Source organism: Colossoma macropomum, unplaced genomic scaffold, assembly GCF_904425465.1.
Source record: "Colossoma macropomum unplaced genomic scaffold, Colossoma_macropomum, whole genome shotgun sequence".
NCBI classification, from domain to species: Eukaryota; Metazoa; Chordata; class Actinopteri; order Characiformes; family Serrasalmidae; genus Colossoma; species Colossoma macropomum.
The window spans coordinates 1,767,124-1,788,140 of NW_023494796.1; the positions used below are offsets into that span (position 1 = coordinate 1,767,124).

At 40.5% G+C, this 21,017-nt stretch overlaps 1 protein-coding gene across 3 annotated transcripts; it reads right to left on the minus strand.

Moving 5' to 3' along the window:
- Window positions 1-935: 935 nt before the first annotated feature.
- Window positions 936-20,491, minus strand: slc34a2a (solute carrier family 34 member 2a). 3 transcript variants are annotated; one of them, XM_036583588.1, is made up of 14 exons: window positions 20,409-20,491; window positions 20,190-20,329; window positions 17,411-17,474; window positions 16,690-16,818; window positions 13,729-13,857; window positions 13,220-13,363; window positions 12,323-12,434; window positions 11,501-11,696; window positions 10,490-10,585; window positions 8,310-8,397; window positions 7,945-8,112; window positions 6,527-6,643; window positions 4,455-4,579; window positions 936-2,292 (listed from the first exon to the last, which is right to left on the minus strand). In XM_036583588.1, the coding sequence occupies exons 2-14, from the start codon at window positions 20,193-20,195 to the stop codon at window positions 1,735-1,737; spliced, it is 1,932 nt and encodes a 643-aa protein (XP_036439481.1). In that variant the 5' UTR covers window positions 20,196-20,329; window positions 20,409-20,491; the 3' UTR covers window positions 936-1,734. The 3 variants fall into 3 exon arrangements, with proteins under 3 accessions (XP_036439481.1, XP_036439482.1, XP_036439483.1); XM_036583589.1 differs by having other exon boundaries at window positions 17,411-17,471; window positions 20,190-20,481; XM_036583590.1 differs by lacking the exons at window positions 20,190-20,329; window positions 20,409-20,491 and adding an exon at window positions 18,829-19,145.
- Between the last annotated feature and the right edge of the window lie 526 nt (window positions 20,492-21,017).

A 21,017-nucleotide genomic window follows, 5' to 3' on the forward strand; every position in this document is an offset into this window, starting at 1 on the left:
GAGAGAGCATCTCTTGCACCACTCAGTGTTTCACTGTAATACACTCGAGATGTTAATAAGCAACACAGATTTTCTGTTATCACACTTTTGAACTCAACATATGTGTTATAACAATCCCCCGTCCACACCTGTAATCTGTACATTTTTTGTTTTTTTTCTCTGCGTTTTCGCCTCTTGTCTACTCGAAAACGCTGTTCACTGAAACTAAGTATTTTGAAAATGCTTTGCCTCATGCCTGTTGCCATTTTCATTTATTGCTCTGAAGTTTGATAGAGATTGATAGCATGTCTATTACTAATTTAGCATTGCTTTTTCATTAAACCTCAGTGCAAAGGCATCACTTGGAGCATCACCTCAACTGCACACACCTCAAAAATACCTCAGTTATTCTAAATATATGTGTGGCTTGATGATCGTTAAGAGAAAAAAAATCCTACCTCCATAATTCAAATGGAGCGAAAAGCTAGAAGAACTCAGAAAGCAGTAGGTTTTCTATCACCTTTTTGAGCTTTTATTTTCTGGCAGTAATCAGACTCTGTGTGAAATATGGTCTGTGGTTCTACCGTGTTTGTAACTCGCCGCTGTCACAACTACAGATCTGTGGCTGTAGCTCTGAATTTTGTGCAGTGTGCTTGCAGCGTTCTTCTTGCTGCATTTTACGTCAGATTTTATGAGGTGTTATCGCCCCCTACAGGGCTGGAATGCTTTTAAAAATGTGTGGATACGTGTGAACGAGGACTTAGTGGTGAAAGTGTATTAAATCCGATAACACAGCGAAAAAAAATTGTCTTTAGGTTGAAAAGAGAAGAAATTCACATTGCTTTAAGCATGTGCTTAAAAAGTGTAGCTTTTCATCTATAAATTAGCGTCTTTCTGAGGTAACGTTAAAATTCTCCAGCCATAGTACAACAACACTACAAAACCTCTCCCTTTAAAACATGACGGTGTACAAATCATGTTTGTAACCTTAGAGTCCTTGGGTAGCTTTTGAATTCCCGAAGGAAGAGTTCAACCATGCATGCTCATGTGCTAATGTTGCTAATGTGTGCTAGTAGTCGCCAATTAGCATACGTATCGAATATTCATTAGCAACATTAGCTTTACACCATTCCTTTAAATTCAAAGCACTTTTACACAGTTTTCCCCGATACCCTAAACGCAGTCAAGACATGTTTGGTGTCTGAAGTTTACTTCTCTAGTTTTAACACTGGAACTATGAGGCTAATGTAGCTAACAACTAATGGAAGCTTTATAGAATGTATGAATTACAACACACCTCAAAACTCATCGATTGTTTAGTAATCTCATACAGACGTGTTTATGATGGTCAGGCAGTTAGCACCATGTTAATTGGTGGGGAATAAGCCTCCATCACTTGTTAGCTTAAAGCAGAAGCAGCAACAGTGACGCTCACACTGTTACATAAACTAGTTAGCTACATAGCCTTGTAGCTTTAGTGGTAAAACTAAAGAAGCAAACGTCTGGCTTTGGCTGATCAACTACATTTGTGGTAAATGGCAAAACTGTGTAATGTAAGAACAAAAGAAGGTAAAAAAAACAACAATAACAAAAAATACATATAAATTACAAAATGACATTCATAAACATTGCGTTTTTGCCCTCGTTCTGGAGTCCACTGGCACTCTCCAGCTCGTCCTTCGTCATTTTTGAGGTTGATATGGATGTGTTATAAATGTGTAATAACTATAAGGTAAATGCATGCTAATACAGAGTCTATAACGCTGTCACTTTGAGGATCACTGGAGTGGGCGGTGCTTTCTCTTTCCCTTCGCTGCCGTTGGCTAAAACTGGGTTGTCGCGCATTTCCATGCCACCGTCCTTCTTATCCACTGACCCCGCCTCCTCGTCGCCGGGGGTGATGACTTGGCAGCACTTGCAGCAGCAGCAGCAGTGGGCAGTTGCCGCGGTAACCATCCTGTCCCAGGGCTCCAGGGAATGGGCCCAGAGTGGGAGGAAGTCCCAGCTCTGGAGGCAGGTGGGAAGGTGCTGAGGCCAGCGCGACTGCATCAAGTTAATGATGATCACAAACAGCAGCAACAGCGCCACTGGCAGGAGGACGCCCAGCAGCGCGGGCAGGCCGGCCAGGGACAGGCCGAACACCAGCAGTGGGATGAAGAAAAAGCAGAAGATGATGTAGAAGATGGCGAACCAGCGGTAACGAGCCGTGACGTTGCCCAGCGCTTTGGCCAGCATGATGGGGACTCGCATGAACGGCAGCACGTACCACAGCACGATGCCCGACAGGTTGAAGAAGAGATGAACCAGAGCGATCTGGGGAGAACAAGGAGAGCGAGTTAGCATTTACTTCAGAAATAGTTTTAAATAATTTTAAAAAATCTAAAAGCATCACATTAGTAATTTAAAACAATATCAAATCAAATTTATTCAGTTTTACCTCCCTTTACTGCAAATGCAGTCAATCAGCTAAGACATGTTTGGTGTCTGAAGTTTCGCTTCTTTAGTTTTAGCACTGGAGCTACAAGGCTAATGAAGCTAAAAATAATAGAAGCTTATATAGTTAGCACATTAGCATGCTGCTAACCTCATGGCTAAATTCTAACAGACCGTTTTAAGTGACTAACAGTCAAATTAATCAAAAACATGTTTACAAGTGACTTTAAATACATGCAAGTTAACTTACAAACACTTTCAAGTGACTATAATACATCCAAATAAATGTAAAAAGACTTTTAAGCGACTATAGCACGATTTATGTGACTTTAAATGTGTCCAATTAAACTTAGAAACACTTTTAAGCAACTATAGCATGATTTATGTGACTTTAAATGTGTCCAATTAAACTTAGAAACACTTTTAAGTGACTAAAGCATTCAAAATGATCAAAAATGACTTTAAATGCGTCCAAAGAAACTTTTTAAAATGATTATCACATTTTAAAATCAACTTAAAAGACTTTACATGACTTTAAAGTGACTTCATCCAATTGAGTTCAGCTAAAAGATTAAATTTGTCATTTAAAACCATTTTAAATCAATTTTACTCAATTTTTACCCTCCTTACCCTAAAAGCAGTCGATCAGCTGAGACATGTTTGGTGTCTGGCTAATGTAGCTAACCAGTAATGGAATTCTAATATAGTTAGCAATTGGCATGCTGCCAACTGCATGCCTAAATTGTTCAGTAATCCCTAATAGACTTATGTGGTTTCTGACACTGTATGACATCTGTTTTAGCTACGCTAACATATTTGTGTGCATTGCATTAATCTGATTCTTCACTAAACGGTTTGATCAGTTGAAACATGTTGTCTTTTCTCTCCTGTTGTCTATAAAATGAAAAAAAATGTGGCTAAAAGCAGCAACAGTGACGCTCACACTGTCACATAAGCTAGTTAGCTACATTAGCCCACCGATCAGGCATTACATTCTGACCACCTCCCCATTGTCCATTTTATCAGCTCCACTTACTATATAGGTGCACTTTAGTTCTACAGTTACAGACTGTAGTCCATCTGTTTCTCTGCATACTTTGTTAGCCCCCTTTTACCCTGTTCTTCAGTGGTCAGGACCCCCATGGACCCTCACAGAGCAGGTACTGTTTGGGTGGTGGGTCATTCTCAGCACTGCAGTAACACTGACGTGGTGGTGGTGGTGTGTTAGTGTGTGTTGTGCTGGTCTGAGCGGATCAGACACAGCAGTGCTGCTGGAGTTTTTAAACACCTCAGTGTCGCTGCTGGACTGAGAATAGTCCACCAACCAAAAACATCCAGCCAACAGCGTCCTGTGGGCAGCATCCTGTGACCACTGATGAAGGACTAGAGGATGACCAACACAAAGTGTGCAGCAGCAGATGAGCTATCGTCTCTGACTTTACATCTACAAGGTGGACTGACAAGGTAGGAGTGTCTAATAGAGTGGACAGTGAGTGGACACAGTGTTTAAAAACTCCAGCAGCACTGCTGTGTCTGATCCACTCGTACCAGCGCAACACACACTAACACACCGCCACCATGTCAGTGTCACTGCAGTGCTGAGAATGATCCACCGCCCAAATAGTACCTGCTCTGTGAGGGTCCATGGGGGTCCTGACCACTGAAGAACAGGGTAAAAGGGGGCTAACAAAGTATCAGAGAAACAGATGGACTACAGTCTATAACTGTAGAACTACAAAGTGCACCTATATAGTAAGTGGAGCTGATAAAATGGACAATGAGTGTAGAAACAAGGAGGTGGTCATAATGTTATGCCTGATCGGTGTAAAGCTTTAACTTAATGTTTAAAAATGGATGAAAGCACAGAGAAAATGTGGCTTCAAGATGACTTATAGTAGCGATTTTAGCCATGCAAACATACTTTAGTCCAGGTTTAGCCTGCTGAAATAAAAAAATCACAGAAACCATTAAAAGTGTCTTTTGGTTCCTGGTGGTGTCAGAAACCACATAGTGGGGGGTCTCAGTGTGTCTGTACATCTCACCTGCAGTGAATTGGTCAGTGTTTCTCCTGGACTGGCCAGAGCTGCCAGTATGGCTGTGGTGGTCGTTCCAATGTTGGAGCCCAGAGAGAGTGGATAAGCTCTTTCAATGCTTATAACCCCGATACCTGCACACATTCACATAATACATAATACGTTTTTCTAATATTGAAATAAAAAAAGATCAACTAAAACAGACCTTCCTAAGTTAGCACATCTAAAAGTTGTTTACTAGCTCAATACAAACATTTTATGTCTAATTTCAGTTCTTTTAAATTACTTTTAACTTAAAAAACTGACTAGAATATGTTCATATATACTTAAAACACCTTTAAGTCACTATAGCGTGTTCAAATCAACATTAAAACACCTTTAAGTGACTATAATGTTCAAATCAACTAAAAAAAAACCTTTAAGAGACTATAACATTAAAATCAACTTAAAAGCATAATTAAGCAATGATAATGTTCAGATCAACTTAAAACATTCTTAAGTGACTTATGGTCAAATTAACTTTAAACATTAAGTGACTATAACATGTCTATTTCAATTAAAACCACTTCTAAGTGACTATAATATGTCCTAAAAATTAAAATACTTTTAAATGACATATGTTTGAATCAACTTAAAGGATTTTAAGTGGTTTGAAGTAACTGTATCCAAATTAATATAGCTAAAATATTCAAATTAGCTGGTTTTAAATTTAGTGGTTTTAACCTTTAACGCTTAAGTGATAACATGCAAATATCTAACTTTCACATAAAGGGTAAGAAAAAAATGACCTATTTGTCTGTTTATATATCAAAAAACATTTATAAGAGATTTAAACTCTTAATTCTCCAGTTTTAAATTATGATCTGAACTCTAAGCTTATTTAAATGTAACATATTTGGATATAAGATAATACAGTTAGCCTAATAGCCTTTAGGCCCCATTAACTTTATCATACACTGCCACAGAGTTCAAAACCAATAGACCACACTGTTCTGTTCCAAAGGTATCTCTGTCAACTGCCTATCAGCTACGAAACAGATAAGATAATAGTGATAGAAATACAGCCGTATGCAAAAGTTTGAACACCCTCGGTCAAATAACATCCTCTAGGTTAACCAGCTTAAATATGGTATTTTTCTGTAAAATGTTTGGTGCACAATTTTTATTTATTTGCTGAGTTTAACCCATTAAAATCTCAGGCTTATTACATACTAAGGTTTATTTTTCGGTAACTACAGGAAACTGTTCTTAGGTTATATACACCGATCAGGCATAACATTCTGACCACCTCCTTGTTTCGACGCTCATTTTCCATTTTATCAGCTCCACTTACTATATAGGTGCACTTTGTAGTTCTACAGTTACAGACTGTAGTCCATCTGTTTCTCTGCATACTTTGTTAGCCCCCTTTTACCCTGTTCTTCAGTGGTCAGGACCCCCATGGACCCTCACAGAGCAGGTGGAGTTTTTAAACACCTCAGTGTCACTGCTGGACTGAGAATCGTCCACCAACCAAAAATATCAAGCCAACAGCGTCCTGTGGGCAGCGTCCTGTGACCACTGATGAAGGACTAGAGGATGACCAACACAAACTGTGCAGCAACAGATGAGCTATCGTCTCTGACTTTACATCTACAAGGTGGACTGACGAGGTAGGAGTGTCTAATAGAGTGGACAGTGAGTGGACAGTGTTTAAAACCTCCAGCAGCACTGCTGTGTCTGATCCACTCGTACCAGCACAACACACACTAACACACCACCACCACGTCAGTGTTACTGCAGTGCTGAGAATGATCACCCACCCAAATAGTACCTGCTCTGTGAGGGTCCATGGGGGTCCTGACCACTGAAGAACAAGGTAAAAGGGGGCTAACAAAGTATCAGAGAAACAGATGGACTACAGTCTGTAACTGTAGAACTACAAAGTGCACCTAAATGCAGTAAAAACTACAGTTTGTAATTGTACATCTGTATGGAGGAGCTATAAATCAGGGGTTTCTAATAAAGTGGCCAGTGAGTGTAAATATATTGGTATGAATGAATGAACACATTGGGCACGTTTATGTTTTTGTGACACTGACCTACTAGAGGTGTAATAGCTGAGGTGAAGACTGAGCTGCTCTGGACAATGAAGGTCATTCCTGCTCCCACCACGATGGCCAGGTATCCGGTCAGCCATCCGAGTGGAAATGGAAAATCTGCATCCGAAAGCAAATGACATTTTAATGAGTTCAGCATCAGTTAGTGGTTATATTAAAAACAGAAGCCAACTTGTTAAAGTGTTCAAGAAGTTGTGGGTAAAACTGTAAACAGTGCCTGTCCACTCTAGATGACAGAAGTACAGTTGTATTCCTGTCGTTAAGTTAGTATAATTATAGACAGCTATATGAAATATAACCGTTCCTCACATCTGCAGTACAACCATTTCCATGGTAAAGCTACACCCATTTCTATAGTAAGACTACACTCATTTCTATGGATATACTGACTGTCTTACCAAGGTAAAACTACACCTGGTTTCATGGTTACTTTACAGTTATTTGGTTATTTTACACTTATTTACATGGTTATTATACATCCAGGTTCATGGGTACACTACATTCAGTTCTATGGCCATGCTACACCCATTTCCACTGTAACACTATACCCATTTCTATGGTTACAGTACACCCATTTCCATGGTTACACAAGATCCATTTGCATGGTTATGCTACACTAATTTCCATGGTTACACTGCACCCATTTGAACGGTTACACTACACCAATTTCTGTAGTAATGCTACACTCATTCCATAGTTACACTGCTACCGTTTCCATGGTTACGCTACAGTGATTTCTGTAGTAATGCTACACTCATTCCATAGTTACACTGCTGCCATTTCCATGGTTACGCTACACTAATTTCTATAGTAATGCTACACTCATTTCCTTGCTTACACTGCTCCCGTTTCCATAGTTACACTGCACCCATTTCCATGGTTACACAAGATCCATTTCCATGGTTACACTACACTAATGTCTATAGTAATGCTACACTCATTTCCATGGTTACACTACACTAATTTCTATAGTAATGCTAGACTTATTTCCATAGTTACTCTGCTCCCATTTCCATAGTTACTCTGCTCCTATTTCCATGGTTACACTATATTAATTTCTATAGTAATGCTACAGTCATTTCCATGGTTACACTACCTTAATTTCTATAGTAATGCTACACTCATTTCCATGGTTACACTACCTTAATTTCTATAGTAATGCTACACTCATTTCCATGGTTACACTACATTAATTTCTATAGTAATGCTACACTCATTTCCATGGTTACACTACACTGATTTCTACAGTAATGTTACACTAAAGGAATACGCATTTCTAATGGTTATGCTCTATTTCCATGGTTGCGTGATTCTTATTTCCATGGCAACACTTCCCCCATTTCCATGGTCACGCTATGCTCATTTCCAATGTTAAAACAAAGGCTTTGTTAGAATCTGACCTGTGTTGATGATCTTCTTGATGACAGCAGCCACCTGACCCTTCAACATGGAGTTGAGGAGTTTGACGATGCAGATGAGGCAGGCACACAGCACCAACAGAGACAGGGCGAGCAGGATTAGCCCCACCGCTAGGTCCGGCAGGTTAGTGTCCACAAAGATATGACGACCTGGAGCCAGAGAGAGAAGAGGAAAAGAGGACAGGAGTGGATAGGAGAAAATGAAAAAGAGACGGAGAGAAAAAGAGAGGAGATTTAGACACCTGAGTAAGACGGGGGTCTCATAATCCAGACCTCTGGGCTTTATTGAGTTCAGCTAACTGAGCATATAGTCATTTCAGCCATAACAAATGAGCAGCCAGACTCACATTTATGAATGTTAATTGTTTCAGACACATTCCTCCACTCCCAGCAGGGGGCGCTGGTGCAGTTTACTATGGTCACGTTCTGTAGGGTCTGGAAAGTGATGTCACACAGTTAGAGAAACCAGAGAATTATTCGTTTAAAGCGTTAGTTCAACTAAAAATCTACTCCATCCCTTCTTACTTCCCGTCTTAAAGGTAAACCTGTGTATCTGTCAGAATATTTGGTGTCTGAAGTTTGTTTTTTTTAGTCTTGCACTGAAGCTGTTAGTGCAGCTAACAAGTAATCGAAGATTTTAGCCTTTAGCAGCGCTCAACCCATCTTAAAGGCTTTCCCATATAGCATGCATATATTGGTTCACTGGTTTATGCCACTGGTGGACCACCCTAAAACCAACCAGATTGCAAGATCTAACTAGATTTTAATCTCATCAAACAGTTTTAAAAGCACACAGCCTTTTATTTTGGAAAATAAACGAAGACGAGCATCACAAACAACTGAGAGAAAAAAATAATGACTAGGCCGAATTTAAAAAGTTTAAAGGACAAGTGAGTAAATTGGACTTTGAGTGCAAAACAAACGATTAAAAGTGCCATTTTTGTCTAATACTCTGTTTAACATGGCCACTTTAATATAAACACCTTCTTTGGTCTTCCACTCACTGGCCACTTTATTAGAAACAGCTACCTTGTGCTTTTAATAACTGGCCACTTTATTAGAAACAGCTACCTTGTGCTTTTAATAACTGGTCACTTTATTAGAAACACCTACTTTGCGCTATTACGAACCGGCCACTTTATTAGAAACACCCACCTTGTACTTCCACTCACTGGCCACATTATTAGAAACACCTACCTTGTGCTTTTAATAACTGGCCACTTTATTAGAAACACTTACCTTGTGCTTCTACTAACTGGCCACTTTATTAGAAACACCTACCTTGTGCTACTACTAATTGGCCACTTTATTAGAAACACCTACCTTGTGCTACTACTAAATGGCCACATTATTAGAAACACCTACCTTGTGCTTCTACCAACTGGCCACATTATTAGAAACACCTACCTTGTGCTTCTACCAACTGGCCACTTTATTAGAAACACTTCCCTTGTGCTTCTAATAACTGGCCACTTTATTAGAAACACCTACCTTGTGCTTCTACTAACTGGCCACTTTATTAGAAACACCTACCTTGTGCTACTACTAACTGGCCACTTTATTAGAAACACCAACTTGGCTCCCGAGTGGCGCAACCGTCTAAGCGTTGGCCGTGTCATCAGGAGATCGCAAGTGTGATCCCTGGTGATGCTGCAGCCGTCCGTAGCCGGGAGTCCAAGAAAGCACAATTGGCCTCGCTCTCTCTGGGTGGGTAGGATGGCCCCCCCTTCTCCCCCCATCACTCAACGCGATGCTAGTCAGCGCAGGCATCTGTTAGCTGATGTAACAGATCTAGCGGTTGGCGCTTTCCTCCGAGCGTGTTCAACTGTCCAATAATGTTGCATGGGCGGCAGTTCAAAAAGAAGCGGTAGCTGGTTTCACAGGTCTCAGAGGAAGCCTGTGTTAGCCTTCACCCTCCTAGTGTGGATAGTATCGTGTGACTGGGGGAGTCCTAACTAGCGAATTGCATACGACTAAACTGGGGAGAAAATTGGGTAAAAAGAAAAAAAAAAAGAAATACCAACTTTGCGCTACTACTAACCGGCCACTTTATTAGAAACACCTACCTTGCGCTACTACTAACTGGCCACTTAATTAGAAACAACTACATTGTGCTTTTACCACCAGTGGGCTGCCAGCTTTGCCATCAGTTGGCCTGCAGTGGCCAGCTATCCTCTTGTTATCTGGGTGTGTCCAGTGTATCATACAGTATCATACAGGTAACAATGGATCATACAGTGTCGGAAAACACAGTCAAGTCCATAAGACATTCCTGAACAACTCAGAACACACAGTTTGAGGCAAGAGTGAGATGTTTTAGGCCTGCAGTTAGCACCATGCTAACTGCTTCCATGAAGTGTTAGCTACATTAGCCTCATAGCTTCAGTGCAAAACTAAAGAAGCGAACATTAGACACCAAACACAATCAACGACATGTGGGTTTGGGGAGATAACCTGTGTTTAAAAGCAGTTAATTAAAACATTTCTTTGGGTATTTTATCTCATGTTCTTGGTTTATTCTAGTTACCGTGTTTGTTGAAGTTGAACACCATGTTCTGATGAGACTTTTATTCTTGGCTTCTGGGTCTCCAGTAGCGATGCCGCTGATGACTGACTCGTCCAACTGCATCAGAGACACGTAAACAACACATGATACATTCGGCTAATCTGGTCAAATCCACACTTTGCATTGATAATCTTTTATAAAATATCATTGAAAGGGATGCTTTTGGGATATTTTCTGGTTTAAAATCTAGAAAACCTCCCTTCAGTACATCACATATTTATTAGTGTCTAAATCAGGCGAGGCTAGCAGTCAGGAATGGGTGACATCACAGGGATTCTCCATGGTTACATATATTCATATGTCATTTACACCGATCAGGCATAACATTCTGACCACCTCCTTGTTTCGACGCTCATTGTCCATTTTATCAGCTCCACTTACTATATAGGTGCACTTTGTAGTTCTACAGTTACAGACTGTAGTCCATCTGTTTCTCTGCATACTTTGTTAGCCCCCTTTTACCCTGTTCTTCAGTGGTCAGGACCCCCATGGACCCTCACAGAGCAGGTACTATTTGAGTGGTGGATCATTCTCAGCACTGCTGTAACACTGACGTGGTGGTGTGTTAGTGTGTGTTGTGCTGGTCTGAGTGGATCAGACACAGCAGAGCTGCTGGAGTCTTTAAACACCTCAGTGTCACTGCTGGACTGAGAATAGTCCACCCACCAAAAATATCCAGCCAACAGCGTCCTGTGACCGCTGATGAAGGACTAGAGGATGACCAACACAAACTGTGCAGCAGCAGATGAGCTATCGTCTCTGACTTTACATCTACAAGGTGGACTGACGAGGTAGGAGTGTCTAATAGAGTGGACAGTGAGTGGACACAGTGTTTAAAAACTCCAGCAGCACTGCTGTGTCTGATCCACTCAGACCAGCGCAACACACACTAACACACCACCACCACGTCAGTGTTACTGCAGTGCTGAGATAGCTACTACATGACTCGTTGCTACACACACACATACCCACCTCTATGATGGAGTGCGTGAGCGGGTCAGTGATGACGTTGAGCAGTGCCGGGGCATTCTCTCCGGTCTCTATGTTGAAGGTTCTCACTATGACCTCAGTGAGGCGGTACAGGTATCCCGTAGCAACCTCCAATGGCAACAGCACCAACACGGACAGCCAGTTGAAGAAGTCGTGCACCGTGGCCCCGGCAAACGCCCTGAATTGAGAACCGAAGGGGTGTTACGCTAAAAATGTCACCTGCCATAAGTTGTAGTTCAACTACAGTTTGTAATTTGCCAATTCCCTCACTTTTTAGGTACATTAGCCTCATAGCTGGGTCATTCTACAGAAACGTCCACTTTTGTGTCCCCAGCGTTTACTAGCATTTTTGTAAAATGCATTTTTCATTAAAATGTCTCTGGTGTTACCTTTCTTATGTGTAACAACAATGAGGATCAGTAACACCAGTGACTCCTATGGAGAGACAGGAAGTGGACGTTTCTGGAGAATGACCCAGCTGCGGTGCTGAAACAAAACCAGTCATGTCTCTGCTGATCGACTACATTTGGGTTAAGGGCAAAAATGTATAAATTTAATTATTTCCCCCTCATAATTACATTGATAGGCTACAGTATTTCGTTAACACCATGCTAAAAAAACAGCACCGTCCATAATGCATTCCATTTTGGTCTAGTGCTGGTCGATTGCTGGTCTAGCAGGTCAACCAAAACGCAAAGGAATATATCTAAAATGTATCACATTTAAAAACAACACATGTCCATGTATTTCTCCTCCATATGGGCAGCTTAATAAAGACTGTCCACTGTGAGGTTGAAGTCTGACCTGCGGAACTTGCTCCGGTCTCCTGCCTGAGTCATGGCCACCACTGTGTTCGTGACCGATGTTCCAATGTTGGTGCCCATGATGATAGGGACCGCTGTGGGCACCTGCAGCACTGTGGGAGGAAGAGGTGAACATCATCATCATCATTACCCATAATGTCATTTTCAGATGCATTTAAAGTATCACTGGCATCAGATGAGTTCAATAAGTCTGAAGGTGGCAACTTGCAGTTTAGAATGGTAAAATATATCATCTTTTATCTTTTATAATAACATTATAATAGATACAAAAAAATATGTGCTCATTTGTGGACAAAAATAAAAATCTAGGACTGTTTTCAAGCAAAAATTCGAAAATGTTTTGTGTTTATTTGGTGAAATTTGAGAATTCAATTTCATTATAAACTGAATTGCTCCCTAAAGAATTATCTTTAAGTGGGAGTTGAGTCAAATCATGCCGACATTTAAGATTCTGTGGAGCCCTGATTCGTTTCCTAAAGAATCAAATGGAGTTGAGTCAAATCATGCCGACATTTAAGATTCTGTGGAGCCCTGATTCGTTTCCTAAAGAATCAAATGGAGTTGAGTCAAATTATACTGACATTTAAGATTCTGTGGAGCCCTGATTCGTTTCCTAAAGAATCAAATGGAGTTGAACCAAATCTTGGTCACATTTAAGATTTCATAAGGCACTGAATCGTTTCCCGATTAATCAAAACAAGTTGAATTGTGAAATCTGAAATATCACAATGGACCGAGAATCAAAGTGGATCAAAAAGAGATTTACACCCCTGATTTATCACAGTTAAAACTTTGAAGCTTAAATTAATTGGAATTGGAAATTTTGGAACTTTTGTTGTCAACATTGTGTTATGCTCATATGCTGGTTTATACTTACATCCAGAGGAGACCATGCTGACCACTATAGATGAGGATGTGCTGGAGCTTTGGACCAGCAGAGTGACCAAAACCCCAATGACTAGTCCAGCCAACGGGTTAGATAACACCTCATTCTCCTGGAAAATATCTCCAGCCGCCTTACCTAAAAAAAAAACATGACTTGGTTTATATCACAATACCTACATTTAGAGCTGGTTATTCATTCAACCTAATGAGAAACTGTAGAACATGGATGTGTATTTCATCAGAGATCTATTTCGTCTTGCTTTCGTCATGTCTGAAAGCCTTTTCTGAACCTGGCAATCTTGTTAATTGCTCAAAGAGTTCACCGCTGATTGCATCATTGTTTTCCAACTCACACTGAGGTTAAAGTTTTCCTTTCTCAGTTTAAGCTGGCCTGTTTTGACCAAATGTTTATCCTGCATAGTCAAAAAAACAGTAGCTATAAAAGAACATGACTAGAGCCTGAATACATATAAAAGTAACCGTTTATTGTGCGATTTTTACCTCCTACAAGCTGAAACGCTGAGCTGAGGATGTCCAGAGAGCAAACGAAGAGATACAGCAAACCCAACAGCGTCACCAGCTTTAGGACTGAAATAAAAACCCTCAGTACTTTTCCTTTAGTGTCTAAATCTGAGAGAGAGAGAGAGAGAGAGAGAGAGAGAGAGAGAGAGAGTATTACAAACATTAGTTAAGAATAATTACAGTGAACAGTTATATACACTGCAGAAACAAAAATGACAACATTCATATATATATATATATATATATATATATATATATTCTACGCTCATGTGTGTTGCGCTGGTCTGAGTGGATCAGACACAGCAGTGCTGCTGGAGTCTTTAAACACCTCAGTGTCGCTGCTGGACTGAGAATCGTCCACCAAAAATATCCAGCCAACAGCGTCCTGTGGGCAGCGTCCTGTGACCACTGATGAAGGACTAGAGGATGACCAACACAAACTGTGCAGCAGCAGATGAGCTATCGTCTCTGACTTTACATCTACAAGGTGGACTGACAAGGTAGGAGTGTCTAGTAGAGTGGACAGTGAGTGGACACAGTGTTTAAGAACTCCAGCAGGACCAGGGCTGGTTTGAATTCTCAGTGAGAGGTGAGATTCTGAGAGCTGTGGTGATTTTATAGTGCAGTTTACCTCAGACAGTCTGTATATTTCTTGTGCAGAGTGTCTGAAACTTACTGGAACGCAACAAAATCAGCATCTGCTGTCCCAACCCTTTACAGCAAGTAAATAATATAATATAAATAATATAATATAAAAATATATATATAAAAAAACAACAATAAGGACATACAGAGTTTTGTTTGCTGTCATGCTTTTCATACTCTGATCCTGAATAAAGACTTTAAACGGCCAATACTGCATAAAATTGTCAGCATTCCCATAATAGTTTCATAAGACTGATCACGTTTTTCCATTTTATTGGTCCAGGCATAGCTGTGAAATGTGACAGAAGGCAGCAGGTACAAATGGACAGCGTTAATGAGCTGGGAGCTCTTATTGCAGTTCTAATCAGATCCACATTATTCTTCCGTTCAGGAGCTCCTGAAGCTCCATCACCTCAATCAGGAGAGGGGAAAGAATTTTAAAGCTGCTCAGTTATTATTTTATTCGCCTGCTGATCAATTTTTGTGCACATGTCCAAATGACAAGAACTTACTCCTGCGATTTCTGAGCTGACCAGGCACTAGACCAGGCATGTCAAACTGGGGACCTTTGGGGGCTCCCAAGTGGCGCAACCGTCTAAGCGTTGACCCTGTCATCGGGCGCTTTCCTCAGAGCGCGTTCGGCTGTCCAATGACGCTGCGTGAGCGGCAGTTCGAAAAGATGCGGTGGCTGGTTTCACAGGTCTCGGAGGAAGCCTGTGTTAGCCTTCGCCCTCCTAGCGTTGATAGTATCGTGTGATTGGGGGAGTCCTAACTAGCGGTTGGAATTGGAGATGACTAAATTGGGTAAAATAATTGGGTAAAAAAAAAAAACTGGGGACCTTTCGGGCCAAAGTGCTGCAGAGATCAGCGTTTACCCTCATCTAACGCTCTGAGTTCAGTTCATGAAGGCCTTGCTTATTTAGCTGATGAGATGGTGTGTTTAATGAGGCTGTGTGCTGAAGTTTACAGTGTTTTGACTGGAGCCTGACACATTGGAACTCTAAAAAGCAGCTCAAACTGGAAAACAGTATGAGCATCAGAGCTGAATGCAGTTGTAAGGTTTCAGCTCCTGAATGAACGGATGAAACTCTTAGTTCTCCTTTTGCTTTTCCAGAATGAAAAGTAGCCCACCAGATGTCACTCTTTGCCCATTTTGTGGGTGTCTTTTTCTCACTTGAAGACATTCTGCCTGTTTGTACGGTTTTGTTCACAGTGCGAAATAAAACAGCGGAATTCCAGTGAATTGCGCCGAATCCAGTGTCTATAGTTCTGATGCATAAAAAAATCGCGCCTGAATATTTCACACTTTCGGGTCTTTTTATTCACACAGCGTTCTGTGTTTAATGGTCTTGTCAGAACGCTGTGTCCTAAAAGAGTGACGTGAGCGAACAATTACGACAAAACTGAAACGCACCCGTTATAATCAGTGGTGCCGTCTACACCACCTGCAAGCAGCAGAGCGTGATGCACTGTAATGCACTGTTTTCTGACAGGCGCCCCATTTCTACTTCGGACGAGTCGCATTGCTCTGGTGTTCCACGTCGGAATGGAAGATGAGAACCTCATAAGGACGTTAACAGTAAGGAAACAATTTGGAGAGAAACTGCCAGAGTGCTGGAAGTTGGAGGTGAATGGAAGGTGAAACTGTTGTTTTGTAGTGAGGATATTTAACTAAGTAGACTAGGCAGATACACCTGAGCTGCCCTACACAATAGCATATCGCCGCTGTCGGAAGAAAACCTTGTATCTCCATTTTTGTCATTTTCAGTTTTTGACATCATTTGAAAATACATGTTACCCTTTACATTGTGTGTAAATTTCATGATGAATGGACTAAAGGAAACGACCCAAAATGACCTGGAAAAAACTCTGGTTCCATTGACTTACATTAAAAGTAAAGTAGGTTTTTTCCTTCTCCTGTAAAGTTACCATTTTGGAGATACGAGGTTTTCTTCCGACAACAGCGATATCTGGGACGCTCATCCATTTAAGCTCAAGCTGTTTTCTGATCAAGGTTTGTTTACGGTCTGACTTGACACACATCACGTTTCTAGTGTAGATATCCTGAAGGCTTTCATGCTACATGTGAGCACTCGCTTGCTGTTAGGACGCAGTGTTAAGAGTACAGCACCGATGGAATATTTTAGGACAAACTGCTTTCGTTGACCTGGATGGCCATGATCTCAATGTGTTGTTTGTTGGCAAAATTTATTCAATACTAAAATATTTTTATAGAAGCACTGCTCTTTCTCATTCTTTTGTGCTGTAGTGTGTTTGTAATGGTATCTATAATACCTGCCCATTTAACTCCAGTGTCCTGAAGCTCTGGCAGGTCCCAGGGGTCCTCCTCCCTCTCCGGTCCAGCCTGGATCAGAGCTACAGAAGAAACAGCAGGAGCCATGCAGACCGACTTCTGTTTCTGAACTGAGAGAGAGAGAGAGAGAGAGAGAGAGAGAGAGTCAATGCAGCTATAATAATACTGCATAAAATAATATATAATAATATTAATAATAAACACTTTTATGGCAACTATTTTTTGTAACACCACTGATGCATTTTCCTAGTTTGACTCTTCAACCCATTTTCAGTAGTGCAGGCTGAAGCCCAGCTGCAACAAGTTTGACTGTTGCTCTGATAGAATCCTCACTTCCAGCCCTCTAGTTCAAATACCGATTTTAAATGGCTTTTAAAGCGATAGTTTCAGCACCTTAGACATTGTATTATGTAGATATTAAGATGCTCTTATTGCTAGATATTCATAATGAAACCTCCATATCACTGTCGTAACAAAACCTTGTATCTCCAATGGTAACTTTACAGTAGAAGGAAAAAAACACACCTCACGTCTAATGTAAGTCAATGGAATCAGACTTTTGTTCCAAGTAATTTTGGGCCATTTGTTTCGGTCCATTCTTTGAGAAATTTACAAACAATGTAAAGAGCAACAGGCACTTTCAAATTATGTCAAAAACAGTAAAAATCTTTCCGACAGCAGTGATAGGCACGTTGCACGTACCACCGAGTCCATCTGTCTGCTGGCCCAGTGAGTTTCCCTCGAAGTCGGGCCGAGGTGCCATCTTCTGAAAACACAAACACATCAATGTACACTCACTTTCAACTAAACTCGCGCTCAGGCCTGATTTTATTAGCTATTTCAGCTTTTTGCAGTGGAGCCATGAGTGTAAGGCTAAGATAAAGATCCAAAGAACCAAAGAACATTTTATAACCAAAGCCACAGTTTGTGTGTTCGGACTGTGCCTTTATGTCTGGTGATTGTATGATGGAAAACCAATGGAGGGAACCCTGAGAACTTCAGCTGGAGACCTGGTAGGCTTCTGCTTAGAGCTAGGAGGCCGGACCCCCCCATACTAACTGTGGTAGGACTGACATAGGACTGGGGAACAGGGAGGAGATGGGATGGTGGTGGGGATCGCAAAGACTTTTTCATAGAAAATGGACAATAAAGCATTAATGAGGCCTTAGATTGGAAGGGGGAGGAGTTTCAGGCATGGCCAGCCCTCAAAACTTCAGTTACTCCATAGCTTAGTTAATTGAAGTGTTTGCTTATTTTAGCACTCTAGAAGAACATTGAACTCTTTTCACTTTTGTCAGACACCCGTTTTCAGTCTTTCTGAAAAAATCTGCAGCAACTCCGAAGTTCAGTCTTAGAAGTTGGTTGAACTTTGTACTTCTGGCTTTCCTTCCCAAACACATTCAGTGATGTTGAGGTCTGGACTCTGGGGTGGTCAGTTAATTATTTTGTTCTTTGATTGAGAAGTACATCTCGACCTTCTCAGCAGTGTGCTTGGGGTCATTATCTTGCTGTAGAAAGAATTTCCTTCCAGTCAGATGTTTTCCAGATGATGCTGCACAATGGATTAGAGGTTTGTATATATCGGCACTGATAATGCCACCATCTCCAGTTGTTGTTATACATCCTCGAAATTGCACTCATCCTCTACCATGCTTGACCGATGGCCAAAGGGTCTTTCATTGCAACATACTTCCAAAGGTATCTCCACTCCTGCAGATCTTGTCTGTCTCCTTTTCTCAGTGAGGCTTCTTTCAGACCCATAGCGCTGAGTCATCTTCTCATAGTGGAAGGATGGACAGATCTGAAGCAGCTTGATTTTCTCCTCACTCTCAGAGATGAAAGCTTTAAGTGCTGTTTATCTGATGGGGGCAGTTTTGGTGTCTACCAGGTGGTTGTTAGGAGTCTCATTTTCTTTGTTTTAATCTTTTTTTAAACTCTAGTTTGTCTTCTTCTGACAAAATGAAGAACTGTAAAATATTTATTTTCCCTTCTAAAATATTCCTTACTGGATGGCAGTAATATTAATGGCTTAAGGTCAATAGTCACCTAAATTCACCTCAGAAATAGCAGCACATGGACCAGAAAACCCCAAATGCCCACCAGCCCCATTGCTCACTCACATGGGGCAGTATTGATCAGTCTGTAGTGCAGCATGTGATCAGGGCCAGGATTTTTCCATCTGACTGCTCTGAGGGACTTTTCCATATTCATTCTGGGAGATCATGGCCTGTCTGAGCATTTACGCTAACAATTATAGCGGTAATACAACAAAATACAGCTTTGTCTTATAATTAACATGATAATGAAACACAATAAAGCTATAATACAACAGTTGAAGTGATAATACAAGAAAATACAGCTTTCTCCAAGAATTAAAGTGACAATGCAACAAAACACATTTCACTAACAGTTGAAGCGATAATACAACAAAAAAGTGTCCCACTTTATATTAAGTGTCTCTAATAACTGTGTAGTTACATGTGAATGACATATGCAACTACTAATGATTTAGTCACTGTTACAGATCGATTATGGAAGTACAGTTTATGAAATTACACGTGTATCAACTCCAGTTTTGCCTCATGTAATTACACAAGTGTATCTTAATAGTTGTTACAGCCTATTCTCACTCATGTAATTACACAAGGGTAATAACATAAATGTAATTACACTTGTAATCAGACTAGAGCAGGTTTTTTTCAATTTTAAACCATTCTGTAATGTGACAGTACAGCAGACATCCCCTTATCTTAAAATGTAACTTTAAGTCATTAATTAAATGTGTAACATTATATTACCACTCTGTTATTACACAGTAATAACATAGCAACATAACAACTACACAGGAACTGTCCACTTATTTTTAAGTATAACTTTAACTTTAACACTACAGGAAAGTTGTGTAGTTGTTATGTAGGTACTGTGTAATTACAGAATGGTATTAATCAATGTGATGTGAGTAGGTTACCTTGTTACAACACAGTTATTACACAGTAATTATGTAAAACATAAATGTAATGTTATGTAAAACATACTTCCTTTTACTGCTGATCTGTAGTGTATCAAAAAGATACACTGGCATAATTACATAGGCTGTACTTCTGTAATCCATCTGTAACACTCACCAAATCATCAGCAGTCACAGTGTTGTTGCATATGTAATTACACAGTTATAAGAGACACTTAATATAAAGTGGGACCAAAGAGCTTTCTCCAAAAGTTAAAGAGATAATACATCAAAAAAGAGCTTTCTCCAACAGTTTAAGCAATTGTAAAATAATTGACGAGATAATACAACAGTTAAAGCGATAATACAACACAGTACAGCTTTCTCCAACAGCTAAAACGATGATAATTCGCATTTCACACCAAACCACTCTAATCTTAACCATTTAATTTAGCTTAAAGATTGGAAAAAATCAGTAAAATTCCCTTATAAAAGCAGAGTGTGCTAAGGTATAAGTTGCCTGGCAGCGCTTACCTTCATTGGCTGGTCCGTGTCCACTCCTGCTGACCCACACCGGGTGGGAACGTCACTGAATTGCGTCCGAAAGTGGGGGTTCCCAAAAATGAGAGAGTTTGGAATCCTGTGATATTCAGTCTTCCTCCAGCTGTGTGTGTCTGTTCTCAGTGTAAACCGTCCAGTTAATGTACAATAACACACACTTGTGTGGAGGTGGATAAATATGCCCACACTCACCTGTCAGGGTGGACACACACCTGGTCAGGTGAATCAGAAAGTGTCGCTGAACTCACTTGTGTGAGTGTGAGTGTGAGTGTTTTATAGCTGTTCAGTGAGGATTCCCCCTCACCAGTGCTGACAACACCAATGGTGAAGAGCAGGGGGCGGAGCTAAATGTGCATGGAAGTACATTGATTAACGACTACTACAGAAGAGGACAGAGGGGACAGACAAACTGGTCATATACAGTGAAGGTTTTGTGAAATGCCATGTTTTGAACACATCATCTACAGAAAACACACATCTGCAATATAATGCACAATTACTGTTTATTTACTGAGTTTAATATACAGTATTGTTCAAACATTAAAGACCATCCTTCATTTCTTTCACTGTCACCATTTATTAAGTACAAGTTACTTATTCTTCAGGAAATATATCTGAGGAGATTAGATTTAAGATATTCCACTCACTTAAGGAAAGAGAGGTCCAAAGTGAAAAAAGCAGGAATTCTCCAAAACTAAAGCTCAAAAACTGATTAAAAGCTACAGAGAAAATGGGCCTCCTAACAACCACCTGGAAGACCTGGTAGACACGAAAACTGCCCACATCAGATAAACAGCACTT

What these genes read in the sequence shown, in the direction of transcription:
- slc34a2a (XM_036583588.1), bottom strand. An exon ending in GTTCAACTTCAACAAACACG is followed by an intron (nt 8,398 to 10,489) that starts GTAACTAGAATA and finishes ATCACTTTCCAG; the next exon opens with ACCCTACAGAACGTGACCAT. An exon ending in CAAGAAGATCATCAACACAG is followed by an intron (nt 6,644 to 7,944) that starts GTCAGATTCTAA and finishes TTTCGGATGCAG; the next exon opens with ATTTTCCATTTCCACTCGGA.